This window comes from Apus apus, chromosome 6 (assembly GCF_020740795.1).
Source record: "Apus apus isolate bApuApu2 chromosome 6, bApuApu2.pri.cur, whole genome shotgun sequence".
Taxonomy (NCBI): domain Eukaryota; kingdom Metazoa; phylum Chordata; class Aves; order Apodiformes; family Apodidae; genus Apus; species Apus apus.
Genome location: NC_067287.1, coordinates 6,008,969 through 6,028,390, shown reverse-complemented (window position 1 = coordinate 6,028,390; position 19,422 = coordinate 6,008,969). Strand labels below are relative to the sequence as shown.

The following is a 19,422-nucleotide window of genomic DNA, read 5'->3' as shown; positions in this document are numbered from 1 at the left end:
AATGACACTACAGGTTGGAGCTTGTGGTAGTTAAATATTGTTGAGGTCTTTCTCTTGGTAGTCACTGAAATTTCTCAGTAGAAGCAGGATCTTATTTATTCACTGTTCTCTAGACTGTGGGTAAACATACCCCTTTAAAAAAGTGGGAAGAAATGAGGAAATTTATCTGTGCCTTCATATTTTAATGAAATCAGAATAACATGGCATGAAAAATCTTTGTAAAATGGGCTGTAATATTTAAAAATCTTATTGTTGTCAGGAGCAGTCATTGTGATGGTGTCACTACACCATGGATCATGAATTTGAGCCTTGCCATAGATAGGTTTGAAAATAAATGTAGGTTTATTGATGTATAAGAAGGGTTTTTAAGATTTTATTCTTCTGTGTGATTATAAGAGGATAAAAGGGAGAGAACAAGCAATTTCTTCACATTATATCTTCCAAAATGAAAAATGTGCTTCGTGCCAGATTATCAATACCCAAATGATTTTCTTCATTGTCCTGCTGTTATGTTATCTTCATCCTATTGGGAGCTGCATAAAAGAAATGAGGATTCAGCTGCTTAAGGGATTACAGAAAAAACAGGCTGATGCATGTGATGTCATGTAAGAAATATTATGTGCAAGTGTTGAAATGAGTATTGTAGTTACTGCATTTTCTTTGGAATTTTCATGTAATTATGGCAAAATCCCAATCGACGTGTTTGGGTTTGGGTTTCTTTTACACAATTTTGACTTAGGTAACCAAGGTTTTTATTAACCACAGAATGAAGAACATGTTGTTGAAAGGGATTAAGCAGTGAAATGATGAATGGAACTGTTTCCAAAGCGTGCAGATACAGTGATATCATCCAGCTAAGGCTGATTCCTGCTCCATCACTTCAAAAGGGAAATAGCTCTATTGCTGAAATGACTCGACTGAGGCTCTATTATTTGCGGTGGCGTTTGACAGTTATGGAGTTGGAATTCAATTTCTTTCATCTAAAGCAGGTGTGCCTTAAAAAAAAAAAATCACTCTGCCTTTTCTGTATAATGCATGGAGATTGCTGGCTTCTTGCCTGAAGGTGTTTCGGTGCACTTATCCCATTTTCATAGAGCAGAAGTTGTCCATGAATATCATCTTGGTTTAAATACAACAGTGAATTTTCTTTATCCCAAAACAAGATAATAGATGATATGAAAAGCTTTATTTTATGCTAGCACCTAGATTTAAGAACCCATTTCGAAGGGCAGTTTTATAGAAATCTGTACTACAAAGCACATAAAGATGTTGATATTAATTTATTATTCAGGACAAGAAAAAAGGTGTTCCTTAATCCTGATATATCTGTGTTTGATATGACAGGTTAACCTTGATATTAGTATCATTTATCCAAATTTTACTTCCCTGTTTGACTCTAAAATACCTTACTTAATTTCTGTTAGTGATATGTCCAGATAGCAGTTGTGTATTTGTGAATAGTATATGGCACATTTTTTCATATGAAAAGAGAGTGTACTTCTGCAAGTGCCTGCTGGGATTTAGGCAGATTTGGTTGCACTAAAAATTTGATTTTACATGGAAAAAAAATGTGTGTAGTATCTGGAAGAGTGATATATATTTATTGAAAACAAATAAAAGTACAGGTGCAGATCTGTGTCTTACTACGTATTTCCATATATCTATATATAAAAATAGGACATAAGGATGACACTTGAAGTGTTGCAAAGGCCCTGTACTGCTTTCCTTTGGTAGAAACCAAGATGCAGGATGAATCTTTTTATTGCAGGGAAACAGCAGAAGTCCAGAATGAACACTTCTTTAAGTTTATTTTCTTCATAAGATTCTCTGAGACTGCGTGTTCAAGTGCTCCTACTGTGCTCTACCACCGTTCTTTAAATCCTGTAAGAACCAGTGGCAGGCTTTTGCCATCAAGAGGATGGAGCACACATGGAGACCTCCAGGTCAACAGGGATCCAAGCTGGTGGGTTCCCATGGCGGGGCACATCTCTCCAGGGATTATCTGTGCACGCCTAGAAGACCAAGTTCTTGAGTGCTTCCAGGTTTAGACTAACTACAGGGAAAACAACCTGGATACATTATGTGTCGGAGGTATTTAGGGATACAATGAGGAAGTCACAGTGATTTTTCTTGCTTAAAGAGCATTAACTACTCTTACATTCCTTTGTAAGAAGCAAGCAAATAGTCAGACTGGCATGCGTGTGTAGCTCAATACTGCTTATATTTGACTTTCCTTGCTTTATCTCATATTTCTTCCATCTTTTCCTAAAAGCCCACAAATTACTAGCTTGTATATTCACAGATGTGGAATGCAGCCTGTGTAACTTGAGCACCAGGATTTGTGGTTTAATGTCTCTTAATGTATAAACGGACTAAGTAATGGTGATGTCAAGGTCACTAACTGCAGCAAAGGGTTGCCTAATATGAGAAACTGTTTATTATATATGTCTTGTATTTTCAGGCTGTACTGAAATCAATAGGATGTTTAATCTTTGGAAGGCAGTCTCTGGGTTCATTCATAGGGAATGAATGGCCTCTTGCTCTTCGATTTACTGGTAAATTCCAGCTTTAAAAATACCTGCTATAAGGTTAATTCCAGCTTTAAAAATACCTGCTATAAGGTTTGCCTTGTCTTTATTATTTTCTGTACCAGGCTACACTTCCCAGTACCTTAATGCATTAGAATAAATATTCATCAGACAGGCGAGTTTAGCACATTAATATTTAAACTGTTATTGGAAAAATACACCATCATGATAGCTTGTAGTGTAATATTATGTACCATTTATATCTAACTAGATAACATTGTTTGGCTTAAATTAATTCTGTTGGCTTAATTAATGCTATCACGTTAATCCATTTAGAAAGGGAAAAAAACCCAACACAACAAGGAAAACATGATGGTATCAGCTAGCACAGCAGATAACAATGTGAATTTCAACTTTCTGAAGAACTCCCTATTGTACAAATGATGTGGCGATTGTCTCTTTTGGGACTGGTGCCAGGGTTTTTAACTGTGGTTCCACTGGAAAAGAGATCTGTCTAGTCTGGTTTGTTTGGGTCACCCCTTCCAGCCCTGAACAAATGTGCTCTAATGGCTGATTTGAATGTAAAAGTCAGCAGGAGCATTTGTCTTCATGTCTGCCATGAAACTCGCTAAATTATCTGGATCTCTCGAAGAGTCAATGCAAATTAAAAACATGCAAAAGGTTTCTAAGAGAGTGATTGCTATTCTAGCAAGTTCATTAGCCTTCTGAGGAATGCTGTTGGCAGGCTTTGTTTAGTAGAAGTCCAAAATAAAATAAACCAAAAATGTCAGAAAATGAATTGCAAATTGCTTGGTAATAGAAGTGTGAGAAATAGGGCATCGATGATGAATAATTGGGAAGATGTATATTGTTCCTCGAGGAATCTTAACTGCACAAAGGGGAACTATACCAAAGATTGCAGCAGAGCAAGGGGAATAACTTGATTAAATGAATATGGGCTGTCCAGCTTTTCCAAATGCACTGGCAAGACCAGACTCCAAACACTATGTAGTTAGTGGAAAGAATGAAAGAAAAGAAAAAAAAAAAAAGGAATTCTGCAGTAAGACCTTTTTTTCACAGCTCCCTGTATCTGACTCCTTAATGTTTTCAGTCTATATTCTGAATTTTCTGTATTCTAATTTTGTGAAACTATATTGAAGACCAGAAATGAAGTTCAAAGCAGGTAATCAGTCTCCTAATCTGGATAAGTGGCAATGCCTTGCATCTTTTTCCCTAGAAAAGTGAGTTTGGTGCAATTTGGTTAGCTGCAGGTGCAGTCACCTGGAGCATCCCTTGTCAGGAGGGGAAGAGGATGTTCCACTCCAATTTAATTCAGGAGGTTTTTTGCCGTATTGTTCCCATTATTTGAAGATTCATAACAGAAACAGAGGGAAGCAAGAGTTTTAACTCCCATAGCAAAACACAGTGATAAATCTAAGAAGGAGAGAAGACTGCAGATGACACAGGCAAGGCTAACATGCTCATTGCCTTTTCTTCAGTCTTCACATAAAGGTTAAAATGTGACAAAAGGTTTCACATCACCAGAATTAAGAAAGAAACAGGAATGCAACAGAGCGTAAGGAAGGAACTGAGCATTAGGTTCAGAAAAGTCAGATTTAAGGTCCATTTACATGGTTAAATTCTCAGACAATAAACTGGGATTTGAATTTATGGGATGTCATCTACCGTGCATTAACTCACCATATAAAGTCTCAGTTTATAAGGTGAGCTTTACATGAAGCAGCTTATCCAGGTCAACAGGGCCTCTTAGGGATTACCCCAGCCTATTTAACCATGCATTTTCCAAACCAGCAGTGATTTGCTTTGAGAACTCCCAAAGGATATAAATAGTTCAAATGAACATGGTACATGTCTTCAAATGAGTGGAAAAAAAATTAAAAAGGAAAAGCAAGGAAATGACAGCCAAATATTCAGACTAAGTACCTGGTAAAAAACTAACACAAATTATGAAATAATCAACTTATAAGCCTCCCAAGCATACTAAGGTAGGCAGCCAACAGGAGCAGACACATTTTTCACTTTCAATTTAGGGTGATTTCTGACATGACTCAGCCAGCCATGCCAATGAGCGTGATTCCAATGAAATAACTAAGGAGTGAGAAAAAATTATCAAAGAATAATTTTATCAGTAGTCTGTTGTCAACATGGGTGCCCACAGTCCCTGATTTTTCCACTGCCCACTACTTGCATTAATGTCTTGGGCAGTGAGATGTCACATTTTTGAATAATGTCACACTTGGAGGCAGTACAAGCAGGCTTAGAGTGAAAAATATTTTTATAAATGGGTGAAACAGCTTGAAAGCCATAAGAAAAAAATGTAGTAAAGGAAATAAAGATGGTCCTTACACAGGAAGAGTCAGCTGCACAAATACCAAATGGCAAATAAGTGATAAGGTCTCAGTGCTGAGGAAAAGACTGAGCAGGTTGCAAGTGCTGTTGCAGAAAAATGTAAACCTCTTGCTGTAAATGCATTAACCAAAGACTCAGGAGCCACATGGGGAGGCAGTTTCTCAGCACTAGCTGGTGCTGACACTCAGCTACAGCACAGCAGGAAGGGTATGGAAAAACTAGAGAGATTTTAGACAAGAGGAAAAGAAAACAAGGTTTGAGTGTTGGTTGGTTGGTTTTGCTTAGGAAACCAGGAGAAAATCAGGCAGGGGAGACTCTAGTTTTCTTCAAACACATACTTACTGTTATTAAAAGACCCCACCAGGGTCACAGCAAGAAGTATTGGTTTTACTTGCAACAGATTGGGTGTATGTTCAGTTAGGAAAAACGAAACTGCTCTAATAATGTAGTTAAATACTCAAACAAATTACTTAGATAAACTGTGATAATTCCACAAGTGATAGGTTTGGAGAAGAAGTTGATGAAACTTTTCCTGTACCTAATCCAGCCTGATAAATCATCTCTTGGAAGGCCTATCATCCCAACTTTTCTACAGTAATATGGATATTAATTTCTTTGTTTACAATAAAAGATGCTAATTGAAATCCATAATTTTTATTACTAACTTCGATTCTGGCTTTCAGCAAGGCTCATGGATTGAAGGAAACCTGTTAATTCTCTTTCTTCAGAACGTTTCTTTCTTTACATCAAAGCAAGGCACATTCATATCAGTGCAGCCAGTCAGTATATATGCAGAATAAGCCATGAAGCTGAAGGGTGCTTCAAACAAGCTTAAAAAATGTGAGATCAATCATTGCTAGGGAGACCCATTTATTTGCTTGTATCACTGATGTCTTGCCATTTTGGACATATGTAATATGCAAAGTCTTTTTCTACTTTCTTTCCGAACTGATTTACTGTGTAATAGTTTATTCATGTGAATAAGGAAGCTTGTTTTTTTTGATTTAATATTTTCTGTTAAGTGCAACAAAGTCCCACTTCATTGTGATATGACAAATATCATGCTTCACACTTTCACAACTAGATTAATGCTCTAAAGCAGTCCTGGTGATCTTGGTCTGCTGTATCAAAAAAAGGCAACTCTTGACCTACCAAGATAAAGTCTGCTAGATATAAACACCTGCAGACAATAATTTCAGTTTATCTTGGCCTATTCCTGCTTCCATTTGAGCAACTTCTGTTAATTATTTGAGAAAATGTGCACCATATTTTCCTAGGCTACAGCCAGCTTGTTAAATAGGCTTTTTATATACAGAAAATTACAACTTAACTCATCTTATCTACATCAGCTGCGTTTCAGTATTGATATAGGAGTTGTAATTTAGGATGAGAATGTGCTTGTTAAGAAAATCCATTCAGAACTTTAATTCTGATATTAAAATCTAATTATCATTAACAGAATAAAGTGACTATCTGAATAGATTTTCATGCTTTCCCTTAATGTATTATATAATTGACATTAAAATATGTTGATTTTTGCCCCCAGCCTTTCAGTCCAGAGAAATGACAGGACAACCTGCTTTTTTGAAAGCTGGAGATGGAGCCTGTCAGGATATCTGAGTGTAACAGTCTTTAAGTTATAGGAAATGACTGTGGTTTAAAAATGTGGCCCTTAGAAGTGACAAAGAAGTAAAATATTTCGGGCACTTGTGGCTCTGGAAAGGAGAAGACTCTCTGAAAAACAAGGGGTGCAGGATCTGAAGTAAAGCAGCACTCAAAATAGAAGGGCAAATTCAAGTTGACACATACAGTGTTTAGGCACCACAGGCAAGATGGGATAAAAGGTCTTAGTGGTAATGTGGGGGTAAAGTGGATTCGAAGATGTACACTGATGTGATGTTCAGACCAGGCCCAGCTGTCAGATGTACTGTAACCCTGCAAACCATGCTGGTAGCTGGACATGGTGTATTGGTTTTGGTTTGTTGGGGGGTTTTTTTGTGGGTTTTTTTTTGTTTGTTGGTTGTGGGGTTGTTTGTTTGGTTTTTTTCTTGGTTTTTGTTTGTTGGTTTGGTTTTTTTTGAGGGGTGAGCCTAGTGTTTGCCCAACTCAATGCTTCCCAAATTCATGCAAAAAAAAAAAAAATCTGCATGGGCTGGACCTCAGTTGTCTTTGTTCAATGCCAGGAAGGAAGCAACTATTGCTTCTTCAAAAGGCAACAAGAACAGCTGTTGCAGGGAGAAGATACAGGAGAGGTGCTGCATGTTTTAGCTCCTGTTCATCTTCAAGGGAGGACACAGAAGATTTAGACCCATCAGCTCTGTCTGAGCCCACGCATGAGCACCCATTTGGTAACAAGTGTTGACACATTCTAGGAGAGTTCACCTTGGAAAAGAGCCCCTAACAAAGTTACTTGGAGATTCAAGGGGGATCCCTCTCTGACCAGGAGAATTTATTTGGTATTTTGCTACTTTTGGATAGGTCTGTAGTGACATATAAGTAGATTTTGAGGTCAAGCTCAGCAGATGAAGCAGGCTGTCTGTGGTCATTGGGAACTGGAGTGAAGGAATGAATCAGAGAAGTTGCTGCTCACAGACCCCTGGGTGCAAGGCCTGTGACTTCATGTTGTGAACAAGGGGCAAAGCTAGGAAGGCAGGCAGGGGGGTGAAGAGCAAGCAGAGGGGTGTCTGGTGGGGAGGAACTGGTTGCCCCTGCAATTCAGAAAAGTTCCTGAACTGCAGCAGGTGTTTTTCTCCATGATTTGTTATAGACATGATTAGTGGTTTTGGACTGGAACACTGTGTTAAGGATGATCCTATCTACCAAAATAGACACAGCTTTTGTGGGTTTCCTATTGAAGTATTAAACTGGTCCTTAAGGGAGAATTTTGTATAGAACTTGGATACAGGGTTAGTTTGGCAGCCAAGCAGTCAGTAAACATCCTTCAAACTATTTTATAACCTCATTTACATCCTTCATAAGGTTAACGAGACTGGAATCCATTTTCCTGCAAACTATTTCAGTTACATTTGTTTATTTTCATCAGTGGTTTTGAACCTTACCTTCTTCTCACATGCTGAACCAGTATAGCCACTTTTGCAAGCACAGACATTTGGTCTTATGCATCTGCTTCCAAACAGACATTTTTGCTCACCAAGTGCTACACATGAAAGATAAAGTTGTTTAGAAATGCACTTATTCTCAGTCTTGTAATTAGGGAATATTTTGATGCTTTGGAAAATGTTGTGACAAGATATATTATGGTTCTGTAGTTTCATATGATAGAGGAAAGGACAATAGAAAAAAATATTGAAGATGGTTTGCCATAGGCTTTTTCATGCCTGTGTCTCTGTTATGTTTATCATTTTCTTTTTTTTTTCCTTTTCTCCCCAGTGATGGGGAAAGATAAAACTGCACCAAAGTAATTGCCTTGGCTCAGTTGGAAATCAATCAGAGCAAGACCTAATTTTGAAAGCCAGGATACATTCTGGACATTGCTGGCTGGGTCAGATTTGTGACACAATTTTCTTTTGTTCCAATTGAAATTTTAGTTATTAAAAAATCTATTCTTTACTTGAGATTAAAAGATATGTTAAATATGTACTCACAAAGGTGATGCTATCACAATAAATAAAAAGGGGAATTTGGTGAACTGAATGTTTACCACATCTGGAGGCCAGAGCATAAGAACATGTAATTTCATGGTCCCACAGTATCAGTGAAGAGCTAATTATTCCAAGTAAAAGGGAGCAGAAATACTTCATCTTATCTAGACTACCAGTATTTTTAGAGGCCCATCTGTTGAAAGATATTATGCTAATGTAAGAATGACCATTGTTTGTTTGTTTGTTTGTTTTTAAGGAAAAAAAAAAAAAAGATAATCAATTGAATCAGTCAGATTTCAGCCAGTTTTTCAGCCTGATTAGCAGTTTATATTGTTATGACACTCCTTTGGCTTAGAGAAAAGAGAACAGCCAATTCAGAGGGCACCAACTCAAGAGGAACACACATGTCATAGTATTTTAATTAGATCTCAAGAGTTAAACTTTCTGTAAATATTGCCAGGATATCGTATCCTAGTTACAGCCAGTCAAGATAAATGCCTTGAAAACTGGTCAGATGTGTATCCACAAGTGAGTTCTCATATTTTCTTCTGTGGCAGAAGCACAGCAGAAGCTGCAAGATGAGCACCAATTAGACAGATCTGAAAATTTTGCTCCTTCATCATGGAGCAAAATAGTCCATCGGATTTGAAAGAGTGTAATTTATCCCTATGAGGATTTTTTCACAGAAAATCAATTTCAACAAATTGAGGGGACGAAGGAATAAATTCTAGAATTTTAATTTTTTCGACTTAGGTTCTGATTTTGACACGAAAGTGATTTCTTTGTGTTAGGCCAGACTCACTGTGGGAGGCTGTAAACAGCCTGGCAAACAGCCCCTCTTATGAGTACAGGCAGGCAGTGAGAGTTCATGCTGTGTCAAAACTCCTGACCCGTACCATGGCCAGAACAAGAGACCTGGATGTGCTGGTGACCTTCAGGTGCTCCTTTTCCCAAAACCAGCTGTGTTGGGTGGTTATCTGCTGTAGGACTCCAGTGACTCGGAGCTAGTGACTTGCCTTTCTAGTGTAAGAGCTCGTTGATAAATTCCTGATATTTTGAATAGGTAAAAGTACTGCTTTGTTTAAAAAAGTTCTTCTAAAGCAAACTTGGTTTTGTTAGGGTCTGTTGCAAAATGCTCCTTAAGACTAAGAATGGGGAACTGCAGACCTTGAAATTTTCCTTCTTCTGAGAGGAGAAGGCCCAGGTTTGGACTCTGGGTGTGGATGGGGCAGAGGAGGGATGCAGTCACGCTCAGGTTAGAACAGTTTGCTCATCATCTTCTGACTGTTACTTCACCTCCTCCATGAACTTTGAAAGAACTCAGATTTACATCTGGAAAAATCTGAGAGCTTCATTCAATGGAGCAAAAACGTTTCCAATTGGGAGTGCACTGTCAGCAGATGGGGCTCCTTGTGCCCACACCAGTTTTGTTCCAGTGCCCAGTAAGGTGGAAGAGAGAGAACTCTGTATGAAATTGCTATTACAGACATCTGTGAATGATACTCCTATTTTTTGTTCGATTTGAACTTGGGCTGGTTGGTTCTCCTTTCAGCTTGGTAGTGGTTAAAATAAGAACAGGTATGGCAAAAAGAGGTGGATGCTTGTGGAGATCCCTACAGCAGCTCAGGCTATACTGGTATGCATGGGCAGAAGAACAAGCAATAGATAAGGTACCAGGCTTTTTTTTTTTTTTTTTTCCCATCTGTGGTTTCTTTGATTCTCAGTTTATATAAACAAAGAAAAAAAAAGTAAAAAAAGCTTTCCTCCTTTTTTATCCTTTGCTACCTACCTGTCTCTCCCTCTCCACCCACTGCTTCCTGCTATAGTGCTCACAAAAACAAGGCAACAGTTAGGAGAAAAGCTAAAAACATTTTGGAAGGAAATTGGAATTGAAATCACAGAGGATAATAACATAGCTGAAGTTCAAATGAATATTTCATAAATGTATTTACAAGGGATGCTAAGCCACTAAACACTAAAAATGACACAGGCTACGTATGCATTATCCTGCACAGATTCAGCAAAGAAAGTCATTTAATAAGCTAAGCTTAGATTAAAATCATAATCAATAAATGCCCATTACAGGACGAGATTTATACCTGGGTGCTAAAAGAACAGAGCTATAATTTGCATGCGAGCTACATTTTTTTTCCCCCCAGACTTTTCTTTTTTTTAAGGTTTGAAAGGGTTACTTAGGAAAGTTTGAAGAAAGCCTGTCTGAGACGTTGTTCAAGGCAGAGAGAGAGAATGAGGAGGAATGTTGAGGAAATTATAAGGCTATAAGCTTGACACTTATAACATGCAAATAAAGAGAAGATATTCTGAAGGGCAATGAGGAGCCAGTACGGGTTCAATAATATTAGAACAGAAGATAGCAGCATGAATTTTAATGATGAAGATCCTTCACAACTATAACCTTCTTGTACTTTGTAATTAATTATTGGAATTATACCTTGATCCTGCATTCAGAGCCTTAAACTACAGACTTATATCCCTGGCCAGAAGCCTTCTGACTTTACGGGGTTGTGTCTTAGCTAGATATGTCAGGGTAATCAGATTGTACTACCAGGTCTTCACTGCTCAAGAAAAAGAGAGGTCTGGGTTCTCACTGCAAGTTGCTGGGGAAGCCACAGGCATGGAGCTTTAGATTGGATATCTAATATGGAATGGGAAGGAAATCATCAATGAAAACATGGTGGCCCTGGGATACTCTTTCTGTGTTTTCAGAGAGGGAATTTTTGGAGTATTTGTGCCGTTGTCATGAAAGCTAAAAGCAGAGTCAGACAAAAAAGGCTTCTAATGGAAAGTTCCTAAACTGTAAAGCTGCTGGTTTCTATAGTTGAGCCATGCTGAATATTTCAAATGACATTTTTTAACCTGTCCTTCTGAAAGGTAATTTCCCTGCATTTGCAATACAGTCTGAAACGTGACCATTATTCCTTAAACTAGGACCATCAAGGTCATAGGTATTTATCGAGGATAATTTGTGTATTCCACTGTACACCTTATTTGTTGGGACAAATGACCTATTTTATTGATTCTCTTTCAGAAGCTATTCTGTTCAGTTACAGATGAGTGGGGAAGAAAACTATTCCCTAGCTGACCTCTTTATTTACAGTCTTATAGAAAAGGATTATTGTGTTTTATTAGTTACCAGTGTCTCCTAATAATCTCTACTTTTAGTCTTGCAAACTTCTGCAGTTTAGTTGTAGCCAGACTGGTGAAATTGGAAGAAAAACAGCCTGTACAGATGTCTCTGGAAAGTCATTGTGAGTTTGACTGATAGTAGCATCAAGAAATTCTTAATTCACTGCATTACATGGACATGCAATGTCATTGCACATCATTGCAAAAGAGGCAAAAGTTTTTGCTTGTTTGATTGCATCTCCAAAACAGAGCAGATCTGTTCCAAGTTAGAAATAAGCCCTTAACTTGTGGCAACTATTCCTGACAACAGGAATAGTTGGTGTTGCTCTCTGAGACATTTTTCAAATAGACATAAAATTATTCTGACTTAGGCATTGCCAATCCTCATTGCAACAGAACTGAAAAACTGCTCTAAGTTACTGGCAGTGGCATTGTCCACTGAAAGGTTGAAGCATTTTGGCCTATCACTTGTGATAGAGATCTATGCCCTTTTTTTTTTCCAGTGAAAGAGGCATCAGTATTTTACTTGTAAATGTTTAATTCTTAGGGACCTAAGAGTAGAGAATGTTATGTTTTTCTGGTTTTATAGAAGACTGAAGAGAAGCTTTAGAAAAGCAGCTTTACTGCTGCCTCTGAACATCTTAGACTGTCCACATAGGCTTAGGCCTTTACGAGTTAGTAAATGCCCTGAGTGAAGGTGATCTATGACTTCTTACTAAAGATAAATCAAAAGTCCAAGATGAATTTTCAGTTATTTGTTCATTGTCTCTTTTGGTGGCTTAATGGCCTACTCTAGCAAGTCACCTCAGTACAGAGAACTGAAAGAATTTTTGTCCTTCTAAGTGTCCAGAAAATAGTAGTGGAAGTCTCCTTAGACCCTTTGATTCAGTCAACCTACTGGATCTGTCTTAGGAAGTTAATGAAGAAAAAATGAAGTTCAGCATGAAGAGAAAACCTGTATCTGCATTTCCATCACTGCCATCCCCACAAAGGCAGCTGCATGAATTAATAGGCTGAAAACAAAGAATGAAGTTGGGGTTATCTAAACTCCTCCTCCCCTTGAAAAAGCCCCAGAGGAACAATTCAGCCCTTATTGCTTCTGGGTAATGGAGAAGGTACAGAGGTTGCTGGGGAAAGTTGTTTGAATTGTTACTTGTAGAGCGAGATTAAATTTTTCCGTCATTAATTGGAAATGATTGAGATTATTAATATGACAAAATAATAATTAATAGTTAATATAAATGAATAGATTTTCATACAACATAATATATATTATGTAATGTTTTAATATAATACATGATAGAATAAGTTGATATGGACTATAAAATACTATTTAAATAGATTAATAATATGTTGCTACTCCTTTCTTATCTTACCATGTGAATGTTTTGCCAAAGTAATGAGAGAGAAAAAAACAAGTAACCAGAGACTGGTTACAGTCCTCTCTGCTGTTGCTGGCAGCCTGCTCCTCAGTGCCAGAGCTGAGATGAAGGTGAGCACTTCAAGCAAGGGAGACACCCAGAAGGTTTTTTTATGTTTAGACAGATAAATACATTTTTTTCATTGAGATCTGGATTGGGTGACTAGACTCCCATTAAAACACAGAATCAGGCTTTCTTTCTGGGGTTACATTTCTATGCAAAACTAGACCTAACATCTGTGAGGGTGAAGACTTTCTTGTTCCCCTGCTTCCTTCCTGCCTCACCGTGAATACTCTGGAGCAACATTATCAGACCTTGCCATCTGCTCTCTGACAATAGTCTTCTCCCTTTCTACTTCAAAACCCAGAAATTCCAACCATTTGGTGATTATTTGTCTTTGCTGTGGGACCTGGGAGTTTCAGCCAGCTCCTTTTGGATAAAAAGCTGATTTAATTGCCCACTACAGTGAAAACATGGGAAGAAACAGTAAAACCAGAGTGACTAGCAAGTGAATGGATTTGGAGCAAAGTTTCAAAGGTTAGATAAGTATGTGGAATGCTGCCTGGGTTTGTGTGCCTGCATAGGACAGCAGAAATTGTTAATGATAGATAAAGGCCTTACTTGCCTTTCATAGGAACAAGAGCAATTTGTTTATTTATTTAATAAACTGAGTCAAGAATATGTCATCAACTAATAAACAACTTTAAACATCCCCGTGTTCAAACTAGAAGACAGCTGGCACGAAGTAACAATTACACAGCCACTGGGATTTAACTGACAAAAGATTTCCATAAGTAATTATGCTCTGGGAGTGTGAGAGGAAAGAAAGCTTGCCCTTTAAAAGGGATAATGCCTTGATATTTTCCTCATGCCCTTTTACTGTAAAGCTAATAACATACACAAACTGAAGAGACCCTTCATGTAACTGGCAATAACAGAGCTCTTCCTATTCCAGGTCTTCCAGTCCCTCCACATACAAATACTTTCAGCCATCACAGTGATCAAACACATTTTGCTCTTACAAGGTCAGGCTGTTAGGTTAGTCTATACACAGAATTGCTCTCTGTGCTTAATGCCATCTAGGTACCCAGAACAGGCTTCTCCATTGCCTTCCATCTCCAACCCCTCTTGTTTTACCTTGTATTTCAAATGATTGAATTTGAAGACTACTAATTTTGTCTGACAGGTTGAGTCAGTGTCCATAAGTAATGATGAGTCAGGTCTCTTTCTCATGCTGCTGAGACTTATGTTCAGTCCAGAAATGTCTTTGAAAGTCATAGTTTTACTGGCAGCATAGGACATTTCTGGTAAATAAGAGGCAGAATTTAGGTGCTAATTGTGTTATGGTTGACTTTTACATGTAATAGAATCATAGAATCATTTAGGTTGGAAAAGACTTAAGATCATCAAGTCCAACTGTAAACCCAGCACAATATGCACATAGTAGAAAATTTAATATGTAACAATCTCTGGTACAATGTGTGTGGTTACAAATCTGTAGTAATTAAAGCAGCACTTACGGGTCTGGCAGAGCATTCCCACCCATCCTCCAGAGCACTCGCAGATGTTTGGGCCTATACATTCTCCACCATTCAGACATTTCTGTAGGCAAACAGCTGCACAGATTGACATGAAACAAGAGAGAAGAGGTACATGATATATCTGGGTGTTCAAGAGCTAAAGTGACCTGCTAGGTTTTATCCCATATGGTTCATTTCCAAAGAAGTGAATTTGTCACATTTAACAGAGTGTCGGTGTTCAGGATTCTCTGATATTTTCTTCTTGAGAAAATGATCTTTGATGACTGTCTGCTGGTGCCTTTGCTATTTCCAATGCTCACCTCATCATCAACTGAGAATGCTCTCCATATGTTATATTCATATGTGTTACATGCATAGCATGTGTTCCATGTTATACATAAATAGATTCTCACAGTCAAGTTTGAGATGTTTATTGCATTTATTCTTTCTTCAGAGATTCTGAAAGCATGAATGCATGTTTGGGTGTATATGTGTGAGAGACACAGACTTCTTTCAGAAATTCTGAACAAATTGTTTATGTTATAATTTCAAAAAAACGGTTCTGAAATCATATTCACTATCAGGACACAAAGGGTAAAAAATCCTACATATAGTAGGTCATCTTGATTATAAACTTACTCAGTTTCTCTGTCAACAACATGGTAATGACTAGCCACGTAAGGAGAAATATTCCTTGAAAATATTTTAGGGTGAGAGGTTTTTTTAATTACATTTAAATGTAACTGTAGTCAGATCTGGTAGAGTTACAGAGTAAGGACACATCATCCTCCAAATTATGCACCAGAATGTATCTGGTGACCTTGAGAGTACATCAGTCTGGAAGGCTTTATAGCAGGCTTTAAATAGTTCTGTATTTTGAAATATATGGCATTTCTCTGTAAAATGTAACAAAATGTGTGAAGCAGTTAAAACATAAAATCAATGCTTCAAATGCAATACTATCAAAATGAATTTCCATAACAAGATGCACAACAGACAGCTGCGTGAAGCAGAACCAGGGCTCCCCTACACAGCTTTTTTCCTTTGCAAGCCTCAAATGTTTGTAGCATTTTATATCAGCTGCACTTAAAACTGTTTTCCCGCGAACTGCTGAAGTAGCAAAACAGGTTCTATTCACTACCTTGTTTTATGATATTAAAAGAAGATTACAGCTGATGCTGACTGGCCTAAGTTGCAATGATCTGTCTGGTGGGCAGTCGAGGTGCTTACGTTTGTTACAGTGCTTCCCCCTCCAACCAGACGGGCAGTCGCAGACATTCGGGCGCACACATTTCCCTCCGTTCATGCACGTGGGATCACAGACACCTGCAGATACACAGCAAAGGAACAACATGGTAGTTGGGAAATGAGGGAAGACTACCCTAGAGACTTACTGACTTCTTTTCAGAAGGTTCAATCACTTCTAATTAAAAACCGGAGAAGTAATTTGGGTTTGAGAATCTGAAACACAGATGTTCGATGACTCCCACAAATCCTTCTGGAAAATGCTGTACTTAACGTGGAAGCTCTTTCAGGGAAGCTCCAGTAAGAGCTGCCTCACCAGAAAAACTAGAGAGGCATTAATTGCAATAATTCTCAGAAAATCAAAGTTTTCTGTTGGTGACTGTGGACAGCCCGAAAACTTGGTCACAGCTTTCACTTCCTGATTGGAAAACATGTTCTCAAATATTTATTTGGATAAGAAAAGACTTTAGGAGGATAGATAGGTCTCACAGAATTTTGGGAATTATTTTGCATTCAACCAAGTTTAAAGACTAAATGGATTTATTCCTCCATCACGTTTTTCACACCATTATTTGTTGAAGTACCTAGCTTTTTACTTTATTATTTCCTATAAATAAGAAACCAGATGATTTTTTTTCTTGATTTCATTAGAAATCTAATTGCTGATTTTTGTATCTCAGATTAAGCTCTGTATTTATCAACTTTGTTTATAACATCCAACAGTAAAATCTCACTGTTCTGGCAAGATAAACATCTGCAATCACAACCTGTTCTGATACAAGTAGATGCCACAGGTAGAAATTCAAAGTCCTCATCTCCTGTTTCTCCTTGCCTGTTGTGATAAGTGTAGGAAGGACCCATCAAGGCAACATAGTTTAGAAAGATGGTAGTGCTGGTATGATGGGAGTGGGAATGATTTGCCTTTTGCATGTAGGAAGGCATTTGTATTTGATAGCTGGGTGGAGGACAGCAAAGCTGTGTTACATGGCAAGTGGTTGGACTGGAATATGAGTCAAGGCAGGAGGCATCTGACAGTGAAGATGTGAGACCGTGTTTGTGTTGAATGGCTTCCACCATGTTTAAAGCTCTGTAGGCACAATAGGATTTCTCAGTGGCTCATTACCAATGGAGGGAATCAACATCAGTCCTTCCTGTTTTTCTGGAGCTGGGTGGCTGCTGAGCACCCAGCTCCTCCTCAGCAGGGAGCAGGCAGCAAGGGTCTGGCAAGCTAAAATGCAGCATTCTGGTGCCCCTAGTAGCCTTAAAGTTGTGACATCTTTGGGCACATCAGCAGTAAGAACATAACTTGAATACCAATGCTGTACAAGAAATTCAGGTTTTCAAGCCATCACTACATACAGTGCTCTGAAAGTGCCACAACCCGTCAGACCTTTACTGTAGAAGGTGGAATCTTGCAAAGAGCCTCAAAATAGGAACAATTATTAAAAAATAACACACAAAAATATAGCAACTGTCATTTGGTGGGAGATATGATCTTGAATATGATCAGGTGTTTTTAGATAGGTTGATTCAGAGTCCCTAATTATTCCTGTGATACACTGAGACACTGTGTTTATGACCTTTTGTGTCCTAGTCTGTTCCTTCAGTGCAGATGCTGCTGCCCTGGCAGTGTTTAGCACTGTGTTTCTGCTCTTGGTTGGCTGCTACATTTGCATTTTGCTCTGTGCCAAGGCTCCTGGAACCCTCTGCACAGTGACCTGCCCTCAGGCAGGTCAGACTTATCCATGCTTATAAGGGCTGCTTGGATCCAAGCCCTTAAACTGTCATCCTTCCTTCTTTCTCCATCTCTCCTGATCCATGCTGTAATCGTGGCCTCTGCTTACTGAGACTATCAGGGATCTACAGTTTTCTTGCTGAGCTATCAAAAAGTACTGCAACCACTACTTAAAACCTAGATGAATTCAAAGTATTATGGCAACCTTAACTCTGAAATAATTTAATATTTTATTTTCCCTCTTCCTTTTTCTCCCCCTTTTGATCTCACTCCTCCAATAACAAACTTTTGACTCACAATCTTACATTGTGTAGTATTTGACTTCCCATTTCAATTGTAAAACAGCTCAGATATTCAGAATTTAGAAAAGATTACCCCAAATTATAAAATTTGGATCTAGATTTCAAATGGCCATATGCTTTGTGATATTCACAGCCCGTGGTGTCCCCAGTGCTAACCTGCTGTCCCAAAGTCATACAGTTGGAATCTAGAGATTTGAGTTTGAGATCTTATGAAACTTGGACAATGTCCTCCCTCCACCCCTTAAAAAGTAAAGCCAAGAAAAGGTACCAAGAAGTACAGAAGTACTTGTTCAGATGGGTACTTTTTTGTTTGGTTGGTTTGTTTTGTTGGGGTTTTTTTATGTGTTGTTTTTTGTTTGTTTTGTTTTGTTTTCCCTTATATTTTTTTTTGTTCTTAACCTTATAAAAACACTTGTTTTTTAATATATTCCTGGTGGTTTTGTACTGATGGCAGATTTTTTTAAATTGAAAAACAATAGACTCCTCCTTCAATTACAGGCAGGCAAACCTTTTCATTCACTTTTAGTTCTCAGGTTGTGTATAACTGAACTTGTTCTGGCTCAATTTACATTGTAATTTAGCAAAATAGGTGAGATCTCATCTTGGTCTGAGTAAAACACATCAGTTGCAAACTGACTTTCAGTTTGGGATCTCATTCTCTCTTTGTCCAGCTGCCTTTCAAATGCACCAGTAACTATGAAAATACAGTATGGACTTCCTTGTTTATAAACAATAAACAATTTCCACGTTGTTTATTGCTTATGGTGTCTCTCACTTCGGTGATAAATCCTGGGGAGCTGAATTCCAAATGAACTAGGGGAAGTACCAAACCTGTTCTGTACCGGAAAGACATTTCTGCCTGCCTGCTCTCCAGGGCAGATACTTTCTCTTCTTGCTAAGGAATTGATGAGCACCTTTATGTAAATGAATGCAGTGTTATCTCTTGCCTTTTCCTGTCTCGCATCTCCACCTTGTTCTCCCTTTCTTTAACTTCCTTAAGTACAATCCCATTTCAATACTCATCAGACAGACTTTACCATTTGTTGATGATAACTAGTTCAGATCCTTTCTAGTCCCACTCCTTGGCCTCAGTGGAGGAGCTCCAATTTCAAAATAGCAAACAAAAATGTTACAGCCTCTCACAGGAAAACTAAATAAATTATCAAGCACTAGGAGAGCAAATCGAATTATTGTAATCCTCCCAGGCACTGGCGACTTTGAAAAGACACATTCCTTTTTTTCCCCTCCCCTTGAAAAATACCTGGCATGTTGACCCAAAGACAACAGTAGCTCGGTAGGTTTTCCATGGCCCTTGGGGACTAGGTCTAGTGACATGGATGTAAACACATTCCTGTCTTCCCTTAGTTTGGTAGGATATATTGCTGGGGGCAGGGAGAGTCCTGTACTATCAACATGTCCTGGGTGCAAGATTGCTGCAGTCATTAAGTATCATTAATCCCATTCCCCTTACTCTCACCATTGACATTTCTGTGCTCTTCAGAAAGACACAAAGCACAGAATTTCATTTAGAATAGAGTTATTCAATTCTGTA

The 19,422-nt window shown here is 38.3% G+C and overlaps 1 protein-coding gene across 1 annotated transcript in view; it reads right to left on the bottom strand.

Annotated features, from left to right (window-relative positions):
* Positions 1-7,103: 7,103 nt before the first annotated feature.
* The window catches only part of LOC127386305 (von Willebrand factor D and EGF domain-containing protein-like), a 172,491-nt gene continuing 160,172 nt past the window's right edge, over positions 7,104-19,422 (bottom strand). The window contains exons 26-29 of the mRNA XM_051623141.1: positions 15,819-15,914; positions 14,589-14,684; positions 7,958-8,055; positions 7,104-7,280 (exon numbers count right to left, since the gene is read on the bottom strand). Of these exons, the coding sequence (XP_051479101.1) occupies positions 7,104-7,280; positions 7,958-8,055; positions 14,589-14,684; positions 15,819-15,914 (467 nt within the window). The remainder of the gene's footprint in view (positions 7,281-7,957; positions 8,056-14,588; positions 14,685-15,818; positions 15,915-19,422) is intronic.